General features: G+C 45.3%; 1 protein-coding gene across 6 annotated transcripts in view; it reads left to right on the forward strand.

The window, feature by feature from the left end:
• The first annotated feature begins 1,546 nt into the window (after window positions 1-1,546).
• ube3d (ubiquitin protein ligase E3D) overlaps window positions 1,547-17,332 on the forward strand; it is a 268,872-nt gene continuing 253,086 nt past the window's right edge. For all 6 annotated transcript variants that reach the window (XR_011884289.1, XM_072250045.1, XM_072250053.1 and 3 more), the window contains exons 1-2: window positions 1,547-1,793; window positions 13,948-14,144. Coding sequence is in view for 5 of the 6 variants with exons in the window: in XM_072250045.1 (XP_072106146.1) it covers window positions 1,717-1,793; window positions 13,948-14,144 (274 nt within the window). In the remaining variant the exon portion in view is untranslated. The remainder of the gene's footprint in view (window positions 1,794-13,947; window positions 14,145-17,332) is intronic.

Here is a 17,332-nt window from a genome sequence, read left to right on the forward strand (position 1 = left end):
CTGTTGCACTTGCGCATCACCAATGTAAATTGGGTCGTGGGGTCCGCTACTTCTTCTGAAGTCAACAACCAATTCCTTCATCTTGCTGACGTTGAGGGATAGGTTATTGTCTCCGCACCACACCTTCTCATTATGTATAGGCCATGTTAACCTATGTAATTTACCGTGCTGCTGCGCTGCAAAAGCTAATTTTCATAGCATTTATACCCTATGTATGTATGCTTATGAAATGTAAACATGAACTTGATTCTTCTCTCACTTGCACTATGAGGTAACTTACAGTAGCTAAGTAACCCTCCCATCCAGCGCACTTTTGTAATACATTATTGAGTCTCCAGCAGAAGCCCAGGGGCCCTCCACGTAAACTGCCCTTCAGGATCAGACTTGAGTCTCTGCACAAGGAGGCAGCAGAGGTAACTCCTGCGCCACCCCTACGCAGTATGGAAAAATGCCCCTCCTATGCCGTCTTGGTAGTAGCGACTGTTACGTACCCCGTAACTGGGTTGCCAAACCAGCAGAAATGGATCACTCAGTTGGAGTCTGGATTACTAGATCTAAGAAAGTTTTATTAAAGAAACAAGCAACACAGTAATCGAAAGGATAATAAATGCAACAGTTCAGCAATGATAAACACACATGTGCACAGAATTAAGATAACAGGATCAATCAAGCTCTATCGTTGTCTAGGGGTAAATGACCAATTTCAAAGTGACGCAAAGTTCAGTTCAGTTCGCAGTAATCGTTGCCGTGGTGATGGACAATGTGGGGGGAAGGAGAGAGAGAACAAGAACGAATGATCATTCAAAACGGCTTCCACACACAGACCGGCGATATTGCTCACAAGCAGCTTTCGGGCGAGTCCTTTGTGATGTCACCTGAGGTCACCGACTGTGATCCCTCCTCCAGATGCGGTCGATCCTCTGCAGTGAACCCAACACCCAAGCGAGGGTGGACACACACCGGGTTCCCGCTGATCGTACCTTTCCACCCTGTGCGTCTATGGCTTGGTTCCATCACCAGCCTTCCAAACAACTCCCGCTGACTTGTGGGGGGGGGCACCGCTTCCAGGGTCTCGTTACCTCGGGTGTCGTGTGTGTGTCCTGCCTTAGCGAACCTGTCCCTTTTTATCCCCCTGCTGGGGTATCGCCTGTCCATCACTTCAAACAGTTCAGGGTTCAAAGGGGGAGCCGCTCCAGACAGCTCTCTCTCCCGTCCCTTCATTACACACCTCCAAATGCTGCCTCATTGTCTTCCTTATCTCTCTCTCTCCCGAAGACAGGTGGCAGACTAACTGCTGATCACACAGGACAGCTAACATCTATGTGTATTCTCGTCACACGACTGAAACCGTTGTTACCCTCGTATCCCTCAGAACAAAAACAGTTGCTGACTACCGCAGTTGCGAAAGGGCGCATGTCAATTACAAACTGAGCAAGGGTGGTGCGCGTGCGCCGTCCCGGCTCAGGGATTCGGAAGCGGTGCGCGTGCGCCGTCCCGGTTCAGGGATTCGGAAGCCGTGCGCGTGCGCCGTCCAGGGTCAGGGATTCGGAAGCGGTGCGCGTGCGCGGCTCCTGTCCGGGTTCTGGCAGGTTAAGTGTGTGGTCGGGGTTTGGAGCGGAAGTGTGCACGTGCACGTGGTTGTTCCCGAGTCGGATTTGGAGGAGCGAGCCCCGAGCTTTGTCACATTTCACATAGCTATGTGGGATCGGCAAGAACATGGAGACAAAAATACCTTTGCCTAGGGTTTTCTTAGAGATCAGGAACAGCACGCAAAATGGACACTTAGTATTGGGGTAACTTGATTTCTTTTTTTATTACGTAAGTTATCAAAGACTATGGTTTGCAATTTTAAACAATGTTTCTGGATGTAAGAGAGATTAACAAAGTGCATTACCGCAAACAACAGGAATTCTGCAGATGCTGGAAATTCAAGTAACACACATAAAAGTTGCTGGTGAACACAGCAGGCCAGGCAGCATCTCTAGGAAGAGGTACAGTTGACGTTTCAGGCCGAGACCCTTCGTCAGGACTAACTGAAGGAAGAATGAGTAAGGGATTTGAAAGTTGGAGGGGGAGGGGGAGATCCAAAATGATAGGAGAAGACCGGAGGGGGAGAGATGGAGCCAAGAGCTGGACAGGTGATAGGCAAAAGGGATACGAGAGGATCATGGGACAGGAGGTCCGGGAAGAAAGACAAGGGGGTGGGGGGGGACCCAGAGGATGGGCAAGGGGTATAGTCAGAGGGACAGAGGGAGAAAAAGGAGAGTGAGAGAAAGAATGTGTGTATAACAGTAAGTAACAGATGGGGTACGAGGGGGAGGTGGGGCATTAACGGAAGTTAGAGAAGTCGATGTTCATGCCATCAGTTTGGAGGCTACCCAGACGGAATATAAGGTGTTGTTCCTCCAACCTGAGTGTGGCTTCATCTTTACAGTAGAGGAGGCCGTGGATAGACATGTCAGAATGGGAATGGGATGTGGAATTAAAATGTGTGGCCACTGGGAGATCCTGCTTTCTCTGGCGGACAGAGCGTAGATGTTCAGCAAAGCGGTCTCTCAGTCTGCGTCGGGTCTCGCCAATATATAAAAGGCCACATCGGGAGCACCGGACGCAGTATATCACCCCAGTTGACTCACAGGTGAAGTGTTGTGTCACCTGGAAGGACTGTTTGGGCCCTGAATGGTGGTAAGGGAGGAAGTGTAAGGGCATGTGTAGCACTTGTTCCGCTTACACGGATGCATGCCAGGAGGGAGATCAGTGGGGAGGGATGGGGGGGACGAATGGACAAGGGAGTTGCGTAGGGAGCGATCCCTGCGGAATGCAGGGGGGGGGCGGAGGGAAAGATGTGCTTAGTGGTGGGATCCGTTGGAGGTGGGGGAAGTTACGGAGAATAATATGTTGGACCCGGAGGCTGGTGGGGTGGTAGGTGAGGACCAGGGGAACCCTATTCCCAGTGGGGTGGTGGGAGGTTGGAGTGAGAGCAGACGTACATGAAATGGAGGAGATGCGTTTAAGAGCAGAGTTGATAGTGGAGGAAGGGAAGCCCCTTTCTTTAAAAAAGGAAGACACCTCCCTCGTCCTAGAATGAAAAGCCTCATCCTGAGAGCAGATGTGGCGGAGACGGAGGAATTGCGAGAAGGAGATGGCGTTTTTGCAAGAGACAGGGTGAGAAGAGGAATATTCCAGACAGCTGTGAGAGTCAGTAGGCTTATAGTAGACATCAGTGGATAAGCTGTCTCCAGAGACAGAGACAGAAAGATCTAGAAAGGGGAGGGAGGTGTCAGAAATAGACCAGGTAAACTTGAGGGCAGGGTGAAAGTTGGAGGCAAAGTTAATAAAGTCAACGAGCTCTGCATGCGTGCAGGAAGCAGCGCCAGTGCAGTTGTTGATGTAGTGAAGGAAAAGTGGGGGACAGATACTAGAATAGGCACGGATCATAAATTGTTCCACAAAGCCAACAAAAAGGCAGGCATAGCTAGGACCCATACGGGTGCCCATAGCTACACCTTTAGTTTGAAGGAAGTGGGAGGAGCCAAAGGAGAAATTATTAAGAGTAAGGACTAATTCTGCTAGACGGAGCAGAGTGGTGGTAGAGGGGAACTGATTAGGTCTGGAATCCAAAAAGAAGCGTAGGGCTTTGAGACCTTCCTGATGGGGGATGGAAGTATATAGGGACTGGACATCCATGGTGAAAATAAAGCGGTGGGGGCCAGGGAACTTAAAATCATCGAAAAGTTTAAGAGCGTGAGAAGTGTCACGAACATAGGTCGGAAGGAATTGGACAAGGGGGGATAAAACCGTGTCGCGGTATGCAGAAATGAGTTCGGTGGGGCAGGAGCAAGCTGAGACAATAGGTCTGCCAGGACATGCAGGTTTGTGGTTCTTGGGTAGGAGGTAGAAACGGGAAGTGTGAGGTGTGGGAACTATAAGGTTGGTAGCAGTGTATGGGTGATCCCCTGAGCGGATGAAGTCGATGATGGTGTGGGAGACAATGGCCTGGTGCTCCTTAGTGGGGTCACGATCGAGGGGTAAATAAGAGGAGGTATCTGCGAGTTGTCGCTGTGCCTCGGCAAGGTAGAGGTCAGTACGCCAGACTACAACAACACCCCCCTTATTGGCGGGTTTAATAATGTTAGGATTAGTGCGGAGGGAGTGGAGAGCAGAGCGTTCGGAAGGAGTGAGGTTGGAATGGGGACAAGGTGCGGTGAAGTCGAGACGGTTGATGTCCCGTCGGCAGTTAGCGATAAAGAAATCCAGAGCAGGCAGAAGACCAGAGCGGGGTGTCCATGAAGAAGAGGAGGGTTGAAGACGGGAGAAGGGGTCATCGGTGGGGGTGGAAGAGTCCTTGCTGAAGAAGTAGGCTCGGAGACGGAGACGGCGGAGGAAAGGTTCCGCATCATGGCGAACACGGAACTCGCTGAGGTGTGGGCGAAGGGGGACAAAGGTGAGGCCCTTACTGAGGACAGAGCGCTCTGCCTCAGACAGTTGAAGGTCGGAGGGGATGGTAAAGACCCGGCACGGATGAGAGCTGGGATCAGAGGCGGGAGGGGGGAGGCTGGGGGTGTCAGTGGAGAGGGGAGGGTTGGGGTGAGAGGAAGATGGAGCCTCTGAGGGCCCAGGAGCTGAGGGTGGGATCTGAGGGAGATGGGTTTGCAGGGTGGTGGTGGGGGAAGGGGAGACGGGAGTCACAATAGCAGCACATAAAGACCCGGCCTGGAGTTCAAGGCTGGAGTCGCAGTTGGTGGTTGCGCAATCGCTTTGAATGTCTCCATGGTCGTTGCTGGACTCCGGGTTTTGAATATGCCCTGAGGTGTTGGAGCCGGTGAGGTCAATGGCAGGGGCCACAATCTGAAGTTCATGCCTGCTAGTTTCATGGTCAGCAGGCTCTGGAGTCCGTAGATGTAGGATCTTGCGATCTTTGCATTGCTGCAATATGCTTTTGATCCAAGTCTTCTTTAGATGCATTGCAGTTGTAGTTAAAATTGGAACACATCTTAGGAAACGGATTTGCATTAACCGTAAAGATCCGGATAATTTAAACTGCCAATATGAGGTGATGTTCTGTTGTTTAGGTTTGTGTTCACTGGTTTAGAATAATGGGACGGAATGTTACTTAAAATGGGCAGACTGAATGTGGGGAGGAGTTTTAGAATGAAAAGAAATTTCTTAACCGAGTGGATGATGAACTTGTGGACCTATTTACCATTGTACGCTGTAGAAGGCAAGTTTCTGAAATTAACAAGGAAGTAGATATATTTCCAGAGGTAAAAAGGCATTAAGATGTGTAGGTAGAGCAGAAGTAGGATCAGCCTTCATCTTGTTGAATGTAGAAGTAGGCTCAAAGGGCCAAAGAATCCTGCTTCAATTCCATGTAGGTACTTTCTGAAGATAATCACGATTGTGGCCCCTGGCAAGACCTCTTTTCCAGACATGGAAGTTGTGAATGTAAATAGATAACTGATTTCTCTCTGTCTGGAAGAGTGTTATTAGCAGTCTAGTCCCAAAGACTTGTTGTTACTCCATCGGTATTTTCGAAGCAGCTACAAGGCTGGCCCAGATAGAGACATGTAAGATAGAATCACTGAGTTAATGTTGAAGACAGTTATGATTAAGGAGCTCTTTGAAGTGGTCATCATGTTATAGAGACACAACACAGAAATAGGCCCTTTGGCCCATTGAGTCCATTGCCGACTATCATCAACTCACCTACGTTATTCCCACACCAAGGTGTGTTTGGGCTGTCGATACCCTTGACGGCCCTAAAGAATCTGTTAATATTATAGATATCATAAGTTTCTGGACCTTCTGCTGCTCCTTCCACAAACTTGGTGTTTGTAGATCATGGAATTTCTGCTGGAGTTCAGCTTTTAATTACCCGTTGAACCGTTACTTTTCCCTTTAGGTGTGCAAAACTTCCAATCCAGTAACACTTTGCACCTGCAGTTTATCAGGTTCTGGATCTCATCAGACTTGTTGTGGTATTTACTGTTGGATAAGCCAAGGATCTCTTCGTTGGGTGGTCTGTAGTCTCCCATCAGCTTGGAGTGGACCCCTTATCTGTGAAGTACTGTCATTGAGGGGTCTTTGATTTTCAACTGGCATTGTTTCTGTCGACACTGGTATTTTGGGTCAGGTCAACATAGATGCCAGATCAGATTAGGCACTATTACATATGTATTTGTGAGTGAAAATACTCGCCGCTGAGTTGTATTTAGCAGTGGATGTCCTTGTGTTCTCTTGCTCAGCTGTTAATATAATTGACAGTGTCAGTGCCTGCATCAGTAGGTCTTGTGTTAATTTCGCTGACAGAAATGAGTTGTTGGTTATGACAAAGCCAAGCACCAAGCAGGAGGGGGAGCCCCTTAGAGCTGGCCTTTCCTACTCCCCCCTCCCAGACTATGCCTTGCCAAATTTTTAACATCTTTTCCCACCCAAATTTGAACTTGCCTGGGTTCATCTATTTTATCTCAGCCCGAAACATTGACTGTTTATTTCTAACTGGTTGAGTGTTGCTCAACATCTTCAGCATCTGCAGAATCTTTTGCGTCCTGGTTCCATTTCTCATATTCAGTTCAAATCAGTAACCTCCAAAACCTCATACTTTGTCTTCCTTCTCTTGTGTTTAAATCCTTCTAGAAAACATATCTGTCTTCTTTCTGGCCATGTGGTGCCCTGTCTCCTTAGTTGCTCATTCCTCTACGTGGGTCTCCAGTTCATCCATTGTTGTCTGTACACTTGGACACCTGGATTCATTCCTTCAGTCCTTCCTGCTCTTTATTTACTTGATGCCTCCTCCTAATCCATCTTTTAATCAAGCTCCTTAGGATGATCACCCATTTTTGTGACAATCCTTCAGAAGTGCTATATCACGTCTTACAATTAATCTGTAGTGCAGATGGAAGTTGTAATTTGTCACATGCTCCTGTGATACTGCTGTTTCAAGTATGTAAAAACATGGCTGGTGTTCATAGAAATTTCCATAATTTGATTTAATGCAAACTTGGATACAAAATACTTTAGGGAACAGAACCATGATAAATCATATTTGGTGTTTTGAGGAAGATATGCAGTATTATTTTCTGGGGGATCAGTGATGAGGGAATTTATTTTCTTGACATACGCTAATGATTTTGAGATACATCTCCACCAAAGGAGGTGTAAGGTGATCCTTGCAGCTCACCCTTGGACAAGGGGTAGTACCTGCTTAGCCCCCTGATCAGGGTCACGTGACACAGGTGCTGGATGGTCATATGAGCAACTGGTGCATATCCCAAGTCCTGGTTTGATGGGAGGCAGGTGTCACCCATCTTGTAAAGACACTGCCCAGAAGAAGGCAATGGCAAACCATTCTATAGACAAATTTGTCAAGAACAATCATGGTCAAAAGACCATGATTGCCCATGTAATATGACACGGCACATAATGATGATGATGCTAATGATCTGGACTCGAATGTCCAAATTCCAAATGTGCGGATGGCATGAAAATGTGAAAGAGGCACTAGGAGGACATGGATAAATTGGAAGAATGGATGGATATAGAAAAAAGGAGAGAAGCAGGTGATCTGGCTGTGTAGAAAGAGCAAGGGTACAATTATAATAATTGTGCACAAATTTTCCAGGTTGAGAAAGTAACTTCTTTTAAAACACATACAGGATCCAGGACTCTGGTGATGTGAGGTACAAAGACCATAAGACATAGGAGCATTCGGTCCATCATGTTAGGAATTTTGGTTAACCATCTCTTCTACTGCAACTAGAATATTGATTCTGTATTTGGGCACCACATGATCTGGTAATGAGAATGTGGAAAGGAATATGCAGAGCAGTCCTTCCAAGTGAAGAAGCTCTTCACCTTTGAGTCTTTCCAGGTCATTCACTGTATCCAGTGCTCCTGGTGCAGCCTTCTCTACATCAGTTGCACCTGAAGCAGTTTTGGGACTGCTTTGTAAAGCACCTTTACCTTGCCTGCTGCAATAGCCAGAATATTCCAGCTGCCAACCTATTTCAATTTGATTTCCCATTCCCATTCGCAGTCCATGGTTCCTAATGTCAGGATGAGGCCAAATTCAGGTTGGAGGAGCAATACATCATATTCCGTTTGGGCAGTCTCTGGCCTGATGGCAAGAGCATGAATTACTCTTAACTTCTGGTACCCTCTCTCCTTATTTGCACTCTCTACCCTTTTTGTTTTCACCTATTCTGGTGGCTCTCTCCTCCCTTGTCCTCATGACCAGTCTATCACCTCCCTCTGATTCTTCACCTCGTTCTCCTTATTCCCTGATCCACTGTCCTGTCCTCTCAGATTCCTTCTTCGGCCCCTTACCTCTTCCACCTGTCACCTCCCAGCTTCTTGCATCACACTCCTTTCCCAACCACTTTTTCTCTCTCCTGGTTTCATCTGTCACCAACTATACTCCCCCTTCTCCCCACTTGCTTCTGCCCCCTTCTTTTCCTGTCTTTATGAAGGGTGTTAGTCTAAAATGTTGACTGTTTATTCCTGTTCATAGATGCTGCCAGTTCTGCTGACTTCCTCTACCATTTTGCTCTAGATTGTGAGCATGTGTCTCTAGAATAAGTAGAATCGTATCAGGGATGAAGGACTTTGGTTGCCTGGAGAGACGGGAGTAGTTGGGATTGTTCTCTTCAGAGGGGTGAGGGTGAAGGTAAAACTGTGATTGTGTCAAGGATTCAAGTGGAAAAAAATGGGCCAGTTTCCATACTTAGAAGAGTCAAGAAGCAGAGAATATAGATCTCAGGTAGGGGTTCCCAACCTGGGTCCATGGACCCCTCAGTTAATGGTATGGGTCTATGGCACAAGAAAGCTTGAAAACTCTTCATCCATGATGATCAGTATAAGAGCTAGGAAACATCTTGAAGAACCGTTTGCAGAAGTCTCTGAACAACTACCACCAATTTATCACCTGTGGAGCCAAAGGCACCAACGTGCTTGACCATTGTTATACCACCAAAAATGCTTATCATGCTATCCCATGCCCACACTTTGAGAAGTTCAACCACCCGGCTAAACTTATACTCCTGATGTATATGTAGATACTAAGCACCCAGCATCAGTGGTAGGGACCCTGAAGGCATGGTCAATGGAGGTGGAGAAGTGCTTACAGGACTGCTTTGAGTCAGTAGACTGGACAAAATTTAAGGACTCATCTTCGAATCTAAACGCCACATTTGTCACTGACTTCATTAAGACCTGTGTGGATGAGTGAGTGCCTTCGAGAACATACTGGATATACCCAGACCAAAGATGTGGATGAACCAGGAGATGCATAGTCAGCTGAGGGCTAAAACTGTGACGTCCAATACTGGTGATCCAGAACTATACAAGAAGTCCAGGTATAACCTACTGAAGGTTATTTTAAGAATGAAGAAATATTCCTGACTGAAGTTACAGATGGAATTTGATTCATGTCAGCTTTGGAAAGGTTTGCAGGCCGTTACGTCCCTCAGAGCGACACCTAGCATCATGAATGGCTGTGATGCTTCTCTTTCAGATGAGCTCCAAGCCTTTTATGCACACTTTTAAAGGGAGAATAAACTACACCTGTGAGAATCCTTGCAGCATCTGGTGACCTTGTGATCTGTGTTATGGATGCAGATGTCAGAACATCTTTCTTTTGCTAGCCCTGATGGTGTACCTAGTATGGCATTGAAAACACGTGCAAACCAACTGGCGGGAGAGTTCGAGGACACCTTTAATCTCTCACTGCTGCAGTCGGAGGTTCTTGCCCACTTCAAAAGGGTGCCAATCATACCAGTGCCCAAGAAGAACTGAGGCAATGCCCCTGTGACTGTCGTTCAGTTCCACTCATGGTGAAGTGCTTTGAGAGGTTGGTCATGGCCAGAATTAACTCCCGCCTAAGCAAGGATTTGGACACAATCGGTCTTCAGTGGCTGCAATCTCACTGGCTCTCCACTCGGCCTTGGAACACCTGGACTAAAGAAGTACCGATGTCAGGTACTGTTTATTGATTATAGCTCAAAGTTCAATACAATCATACCCTCAGTTCTGATCAACAAGCTTTGAAACCTGGGCCCATGTACCCCCCTTGACTTTTTCATTTGGAGACCACAGTCAGTACAGATTGGACATAACATCTCCTCATTGACAATGAACACTGGCGCTCCTCAAGGATGTATGCTTAGCTTACTACTCTACTCTCTCTACACCCGTGACTGTGTGGCTAGGCCCAGCTAAATGCCATCTGTAAATTCACTAGTGTCTCAGCTGTTGTTGGTAGAATCTTAGATGGTAATGTCAAGGATTACAAGAGTGAGATTGGCTGGTTGAGTGGTGTGGCAACAACCACCTTGCGCTCAATGTCAGTAAGACCAAGTAATTGATTGTGGACTTCAGGAAGGGGAAGTCGAGGTAACATCCACCAGTCCTCACCGAGGGATCAGAAGCGGAAAGGATGAGCAGTTTCAAGTTCCTGGGTATCACCATCCCTGAAGATCTGTCCTGGGTCCAATATGCTGATGCAATTACAAAGAAGGCACGACAGCGGCTATATTATGTTAGGAATTTGAGGAGACTCAATATGTCACCAAAGACTCTTGCCAATTTCTACAGATCTACCATGATGAGTATTCTAACTGGTTGTCTGGAGGGTCCACTGCACAGGATCAGAAAAAGCTGCAGAAAGTTCAGTCAGGTTTATTATTATTATTAAACTTGATTGTGAAATTTTTTTGTTGTAAAAATTTCAACAGCTGGCTGAACCAGTCCATCATGGGCACTTGTCTTACCAGCTGGAGGACATCTTCGAAAAGTAATGCTTTAAGAAAGCTGCATTCAAAATGAATGACCCCCATCACCCAGAACTTGACCTCTTTTCATTACTTCCATCAAAGACAAGGTACAGGAGCCCGAAGACAGACACTCAATATATCAGTAGCAGCTTCTTCCCCTCTGCCATCAGATTTCTGAATGGACAATGAACCCATGAGCACTACCTCAGGCTTTTTTTTGCTCTCTTTTTGCACTAATTTAATTTAATTTTTTATATATTTTTCTTACTGTAATTTGTATCTATTTTTATTATGTATTGCAATATCCTGCGGCCGAAAACCAACGTATTTTACGACACACACAAAATGCTGGAGGAACTCAGCAGGCCCGTCAGCATCTATGGAAAGGAATACAGTCGACATTTCGGGTTGAGACCCTTCATCAGGACTGAAAAATAAAGAAGAGGAGACAGAGTAAGAAGGTGTGGGGAGGGGAGGAAGAAATACAGTGTGGTAGGTGATAGGTGAAACCGAGAGAGGGTTGAAGTAAAGAGCTGGGAAGTTGATTGGTGAAAGAGATAAAGGGCTGGAGGAGGGGGAATTTGACAGCAGGGAGTGAAGAACAGGAAGGAGGAAGAGCACCGGAGGGGGATGAAGGACAGGTAAGGAACTAAGTTGAGGGGGGAACCAGGAATGGGGAATGGTGAAAGGCTGAGGGGCAATTAACTGAAGTTCGAGAAATTGATGTTCATGCCATCAGGTTGGACTTCTCTAACTTTTTCCTTACCTGCTCATCACTCCCCTCTGGTGCCCCTCTTCCTTCCTTTCTTCCATAGTCTTCTACTCTCCTATCAGATTCCCCCTCTTCCAGCCCTTTATCTCTTCCACCAATCAATTTCCCAGCTCTTTACTTCACCACCCTCTCTCTCTCCCAGTTTCACCTATCACCTACCACGTTGTACTTCTTCCTCCCCTCCTCCCACCTTCTTAATCTGATTTCTCCCCTTCCATTCCAGTCCTGATGAAGGGTCTCAGCCCGAAACGTCGACTGTTTATTTCTGTCCATAGATGCTGCCAGGCCTGCTGAGTTTCTCCAGCATTTTGTGTGTGCTGCCTTGGATTTCCAGCATCTCTGGATTTTCTCGTGTTTGATATTTTACAACATTTGCCAGTAATATTATATCCCATTCATCTTTTCACTCAGTGAGCTGGCGTGATTTGGAATTCATTGCAAATGCAATGTTAACACGCATTTCGAGAGGACTAGAATGTGAGTGTAAGGATGTAATGCTGAAGCTTTATGGCATATTGGGCAGCCTGCACTTGAAGTATTGCAAGCAGTTTCAGGCCCCTTATCAAAGAAAGGATGTACCAGCATTGGAGAGGATCTAAGAAAGTTCATGAGAATGATCCCAGAATGAGAAGGTGACTGTATGAGTTGCGTTAGATGGCTCTGGGAGCTGTTCTTGCTGGAGTTTACAAGAATGAGGCGAGGTCTTTTTGATACCTATCTATCATTGAAAGGCTTAGAAAGATAGAGTGGACATGGAGAGGATGTTTCCTATTGTGTGGGAGTCTAAAACCGGTGACACGGCCTCAGATACAAGGAGGTCACTTTAGAACAGTGATGAGGAAAAATTTCTTTAGCCAAACGTGGTGAATCTGTGGAATTCAATGCCATGGATGGCTGTTGAGGCCAAGTCATTGGGTATATTTAAAGCGGAAGTTGGTAGGTTCTTGATTAGTAAGGGCTTCAAAGGTTACGGGGCGAAGACAGAAGAATGAGGTTGAGAGGGCTAGTGGATCAGCCATGATGAAATGATGGAGCAGTCTTGATGGGCCGATTGGCTTAATTCTACTCCTGTGTCTTATGGTGTAAGGTAACCATGAAACTACTAGATTATAGTTTTTAAAAGAAACATTTCCTTTTCTACCTGTAAAAGAAGATCTGCTCTCTCATAGACCAGCGTATATATAATTTCAAACACGCTGTTGTGTTTGGCTCATAAATACCCTCTGAAAGGACCTAACAAGGTCGTATCAGAACCATGAATGTGAAGCAGATAGGTCTGCATTATCTCACCACTAGCTTCTTAAGGATAATTAGGGATGGGCAATGACTGTTGGTCTCTCCAGTAACATCTGTATCTCAAATAAAAGGTTTTAAGACTCTCAAAAGTAGTTGACTCTTAACTGCCACTTCAGTTCTGTTAACTGGGTACAGATAATAAATGCCAATCATGTCTATGTCCTACAAAGAAAAATTGTGAAAAGAAGTTTTCTTTCATGTAGTAGCTCTTCCATAATTGTACACTGAAGTTGTTGCTGTGATCACAACAACTGTATACTGCTACACACCTCCTGCCCCTAATAAAGTGGCCACTGAGTGTATGTTCATGGTCGTTTTCTGCTGTCGCCTGTCCTCTTCAAGGTTCGACGTATTGTGCGTTCAGAAATGCTCTTCTGCACCTTACTGTTGTAATGCATGGTTATTGGAGTTGCTGTCACCTCTCCTCTGACCTCCCTCAGTAACAAGGCATTTTTGTCCACAGAACTGCCACTCACTGGATGACTTTTGTTCATTGCACCATTCTCTGTAAACTCTAGAGATTGTTGTGCATGAAAATTGCAGGCGATCAGTAGTTCCTGAGATACTTAAACCACTCTGTCTAGCACCAACCATCTTTCCAGTCAGTCACTTAGATCACATTTCTTCCCCATTCTGATGTTTGATCTGAACAACAACTGAACCTCTTGACTGTGTCTGCATGCTTTAATGCCTTGAGTTGCTGCCACATGATTGGCTGATTAGATATTTGCATTAATGAGCAGGTGTACCCAATAAAGAGCCCGCTGAGTGCAGAATCATTCATGTGTTGTACTACTCTTTCATTAGCTGATACAAAATATAGTCTTATATTGAATTAGAAAGTAATTGCTTATTGAAATATATCCACCTCTAACCTGATACTTATTACATAACCAGATTGCTTGTTGACTATGCATCATGTTACCGAATTTTCACTGCTAATTTTTTTTAATAAGAATTATGTTCACCAGATGACACCTCTGGTCAGATTTAGACTAATGTATTCAAAAATGTCAGCATTTTGACTGTGAATGTTGCAGGATGGAGATGTGCTTTGATGTTCTTTGAGTTTGGGACACCAACTAATGCTTTGTGTTTGTTTCTGAGCAGGTCTTTCCCTGAGGATCGCTCAGAATTGCAAGTTAGGCTCGGCCTGACGTCCATTAATCTTCAGACTTCTGAAAAGTGTGTGAACTTTGATTTGCCAGCAGGGGTCAGAATTGCTCCTTCCTCTTGCCGCAGTCTCCAGTACATTGCAGGAGACGGCTTCCACATGAGGCTACAAGTTCTTACCGATGGACGGAAAGGTGACTATGATCTTAATTTGGGTTAAATTAGTTATGCTCAAAGTTAGCATATAGTTTGTAATTTGTAAGTTGCACACTTGGCGGAAGATCGTTTTGGGCATTGATCATTTTAATTTTTCACTCCTTAAACAGATCAAAGTATAAGAGTTTGTATTTCGATATAGCCATACCTTGGAGGTAATCAGGTCATTATTTAAGAGCAAAGAACGGTCAAATTAACAAGATCTTCAGCTAACATCCAAACTCATTCATAGCTGTCACATTTTGGCACATACGACCCCTTAAAAGCTCTCTTCATGTGATCAAGCTAGTCCCAGTTTTAGGAGCTGCCAAAAAAAAATGGTTTCCACTTCTAATTATATGCCAGCGCGTTCTGCAGATTGTTTGCAAATATGATTTGCAGGATACACCGGCCCCCAGAGACTAAAATCCATCTGGTCTCGCTGTCCAGAACTGACTCCCCCAAGATAAGGACTTAAAAATTTACTTGAGTATGGTTCTTGCCAAAATCTGTATATTTGGGCAAATTAACTAGAATTCAGCTTCGTGACCTCCTACACTCACTGCGGAGGGCTGGTTTATCTGTCTGTTTATATTTGGGGAGTCAGCTGGGGCAGAGCGAAGCCTTGGGAGGTTATCCTGGGCACTCGACCCAGAATCAGCCTGTCATATGAAGCAAATTTAATAACTATTGTGATTGCTGCTAATATTTAATAAAGTCACCTGAATTTAACCAAAAAATTAAAACATATTAAGTGAAAATAAATCATTGAAATATTAAAATAAGGAAAGTACAAAAAACTGCTAACTAAATTAAGCTTTTTGCTTCTAATCTTTGGATCCTGAAACCCCGTTGAAGTGAATAGGACCTGAGACTGTACTGAGAATAAGGATCGGGAAAGAGATTCTGGGATGAAGCAGAGATGAGCTGTGTTAAGCTGTGCCATGAGAATAAAAATAGTCTAAATAAGATTTCGGTGATGTGTGAAAATTTTTGAAACTTGACTGGCCTTTACGCATTAAGGAGTGAATCGTCACCTGTGACATTGGGAAATTCCAGTGCGATTAGGCTCTACCTAGGGTCCAGCTGTTGGGAGTACAGAATGGAGATTGGCCATTTGACTCAGCTCTTCCATGCTGACCAGTGGGTGCCTTTTTGTAGTAATCTATCTGCTGAGCATTTGATCCGTAGCTGCCTTTACCCAGTTGGTTCACCTACTCATCTAGGCGTTTCCTAAGTGCTGTCCATGGCCCAGACTCAGCCACTTTCTCGGGTAGTGCATCTCATGTGGTTGCCTCTCTCCGGTTGAAGTAAGTCTTCCTCATAACCCCTCTAATCCTTTCTCTCTTAGTCTTTGTCCTCTCATTTTGCCTATCTCTACTGTGGGGAAAAGCTTGCAGCAGCCTACCCTGTCTATATCCCTCATAATTGTCTACACCTCAATCATGTCCACTCTTAGCACGAGGGAGAAGAGACCTACCCTCTCCATGTTCCATCTCAGGCAACATCCAACTCTATTACATCCTACTCATAGCTTGGTGAAGTAGAATGGAACTGTCAGCCAAACTCAGCTCGTTTCAGCCTAGTAGTGCCGAGGTAGCAGCTGTAACACACAAAGTCACATGAGAATAGCTTAGTAGTGTGGCCTAGTTTTAACATTTTAACTTGCTTCCTGTTAAATTGCATTCGGTCCTCCGATCAAGGTGGCACCTGCGTACAATGCTCCTTCGGTTGACATCTTCTGGGTAGATTATGAAACCAAATCTTTTCATTCCTTTTATATCTTTACATTTGTCTTTCGTCTTGGGTGCGATGCTGGAACTGTTGGAGCCTACGTTTTGCTGTTTGGAGATCGTTTAGGTGTTCCAGCGCTCTGCAGTCTCCGAGGGGATTCCGTCAGGCAGAGGCAGTGTGCGCTAACCTTGTGGTGGGCAAGCTGTTGGATGAGGCGTGAGCCAATTAAGCCTTCCATTATTCACTGGTTAAAGCAACGAGGGAGATGGAAACTTCTAGCTGAATGCAGAAGTTTGGAAATTGCTTGGGTGCTTCAGTGCTCTGCAGTCTGTGGGAGGCAAAGGCAGCGTGCGTGAAGCTCACGGCGGGCAGTCTGCGGGACGAGCCGCGAGCTAATATTTGACTCCATTTCACCATTGGAGTTTCCATCGTTCGCCGATTAAAGTAACAAAGGAGACTGAAACATCGAGGTGAATGCGAAAGGCCTGCCTTTTGATTGCTGAGGATCGCTCTGTTACGGAACTGGAGAGAGGAGAACCTGCCGTTGAGCCCAGAGAATGTTACCCAGAATCCTTGCATTTGGAATATGGATTTGGACTATAGACTTCTTTCCAGTCTTGCTTTTTTTTATTGTGTGTTTTTTGCCTGATCTTTCTCGTTTTTTTTTGTTCTGGGAGGGGGATTTGGAGGCTGATGTGCTTGCTCTGTTTTTGTTCATTTTTTTGTGCAGAGAAGGGGGATTTGGGGGTTGATAATCATGTTGCTTTCTTTTCTTGGTTACCTGGAGAAGAAGAATTTCAGAGTTGTATACTTTAATAATAAATCAACCTTTGAATCTTAATAACTGCTTGATTGCCCAGAAATCTTATCTTGTCGATTGCTTCATTTTTGGAAAATGGGGTTTTCTAGTTGCAGGTTTGGGGGGGATATGCGGTGTGTAGAAGAGCCTCTCAGCCTGTCAGTATGAAGTAATTTACCAGCTCACTAGTGTCTTACCTTGTCTTTGGTCATTAGTTGCTGACAGACAGGTTGCACAGATTTTCAGTACAACTGTTGGGCAGGTTGGGGTTGAAAGAGTTCTGATCAGTCTATAAGCTGACTGCAAAATGGGAACAAGATGCTGCATTCCCTTCAGAGTGGTTCGAGATGCTGTGAGAGGAGGTCTTTTTTTTTGTATAGTTGTGTAATTGCTTTTGTTTTAACTTATCTTCTCAGATGCTTGTAATAGTTGATGAGGCATCTTGTCCCGTAATTTTTCTTTCTGTTTCTAATTTAAGTGTAGTTAATTAGTGCCTGTGGCAGTTGTGAATTGTGTAGTGGGTTTAGTTAGGATTGGTAAATGCATACAACTTGGTTTGTCAGCAACCAGAATGTTTATTATACTTTACAGATCCTTTGCTTCAAGCAAGCTTGTCAGTCAGAGTTGTGGAAAGACACTTCAGTCAGGAGCTAT

This window comes from Mobula birostris, chromosome 2 (genome assembly GCF_030028105.1).
Source record: "Mobula birostris isolate sMobBir1 chromosome 2, sMobBir1.hap1, whole genome shotgun sequence".
Taxonomy (NCBI): Eukaryota; Metazoa; Chordata; class Chondrichthyes; order Myliobatiformes; family Myliobatidae; genus Mobula; species Mobula birostris.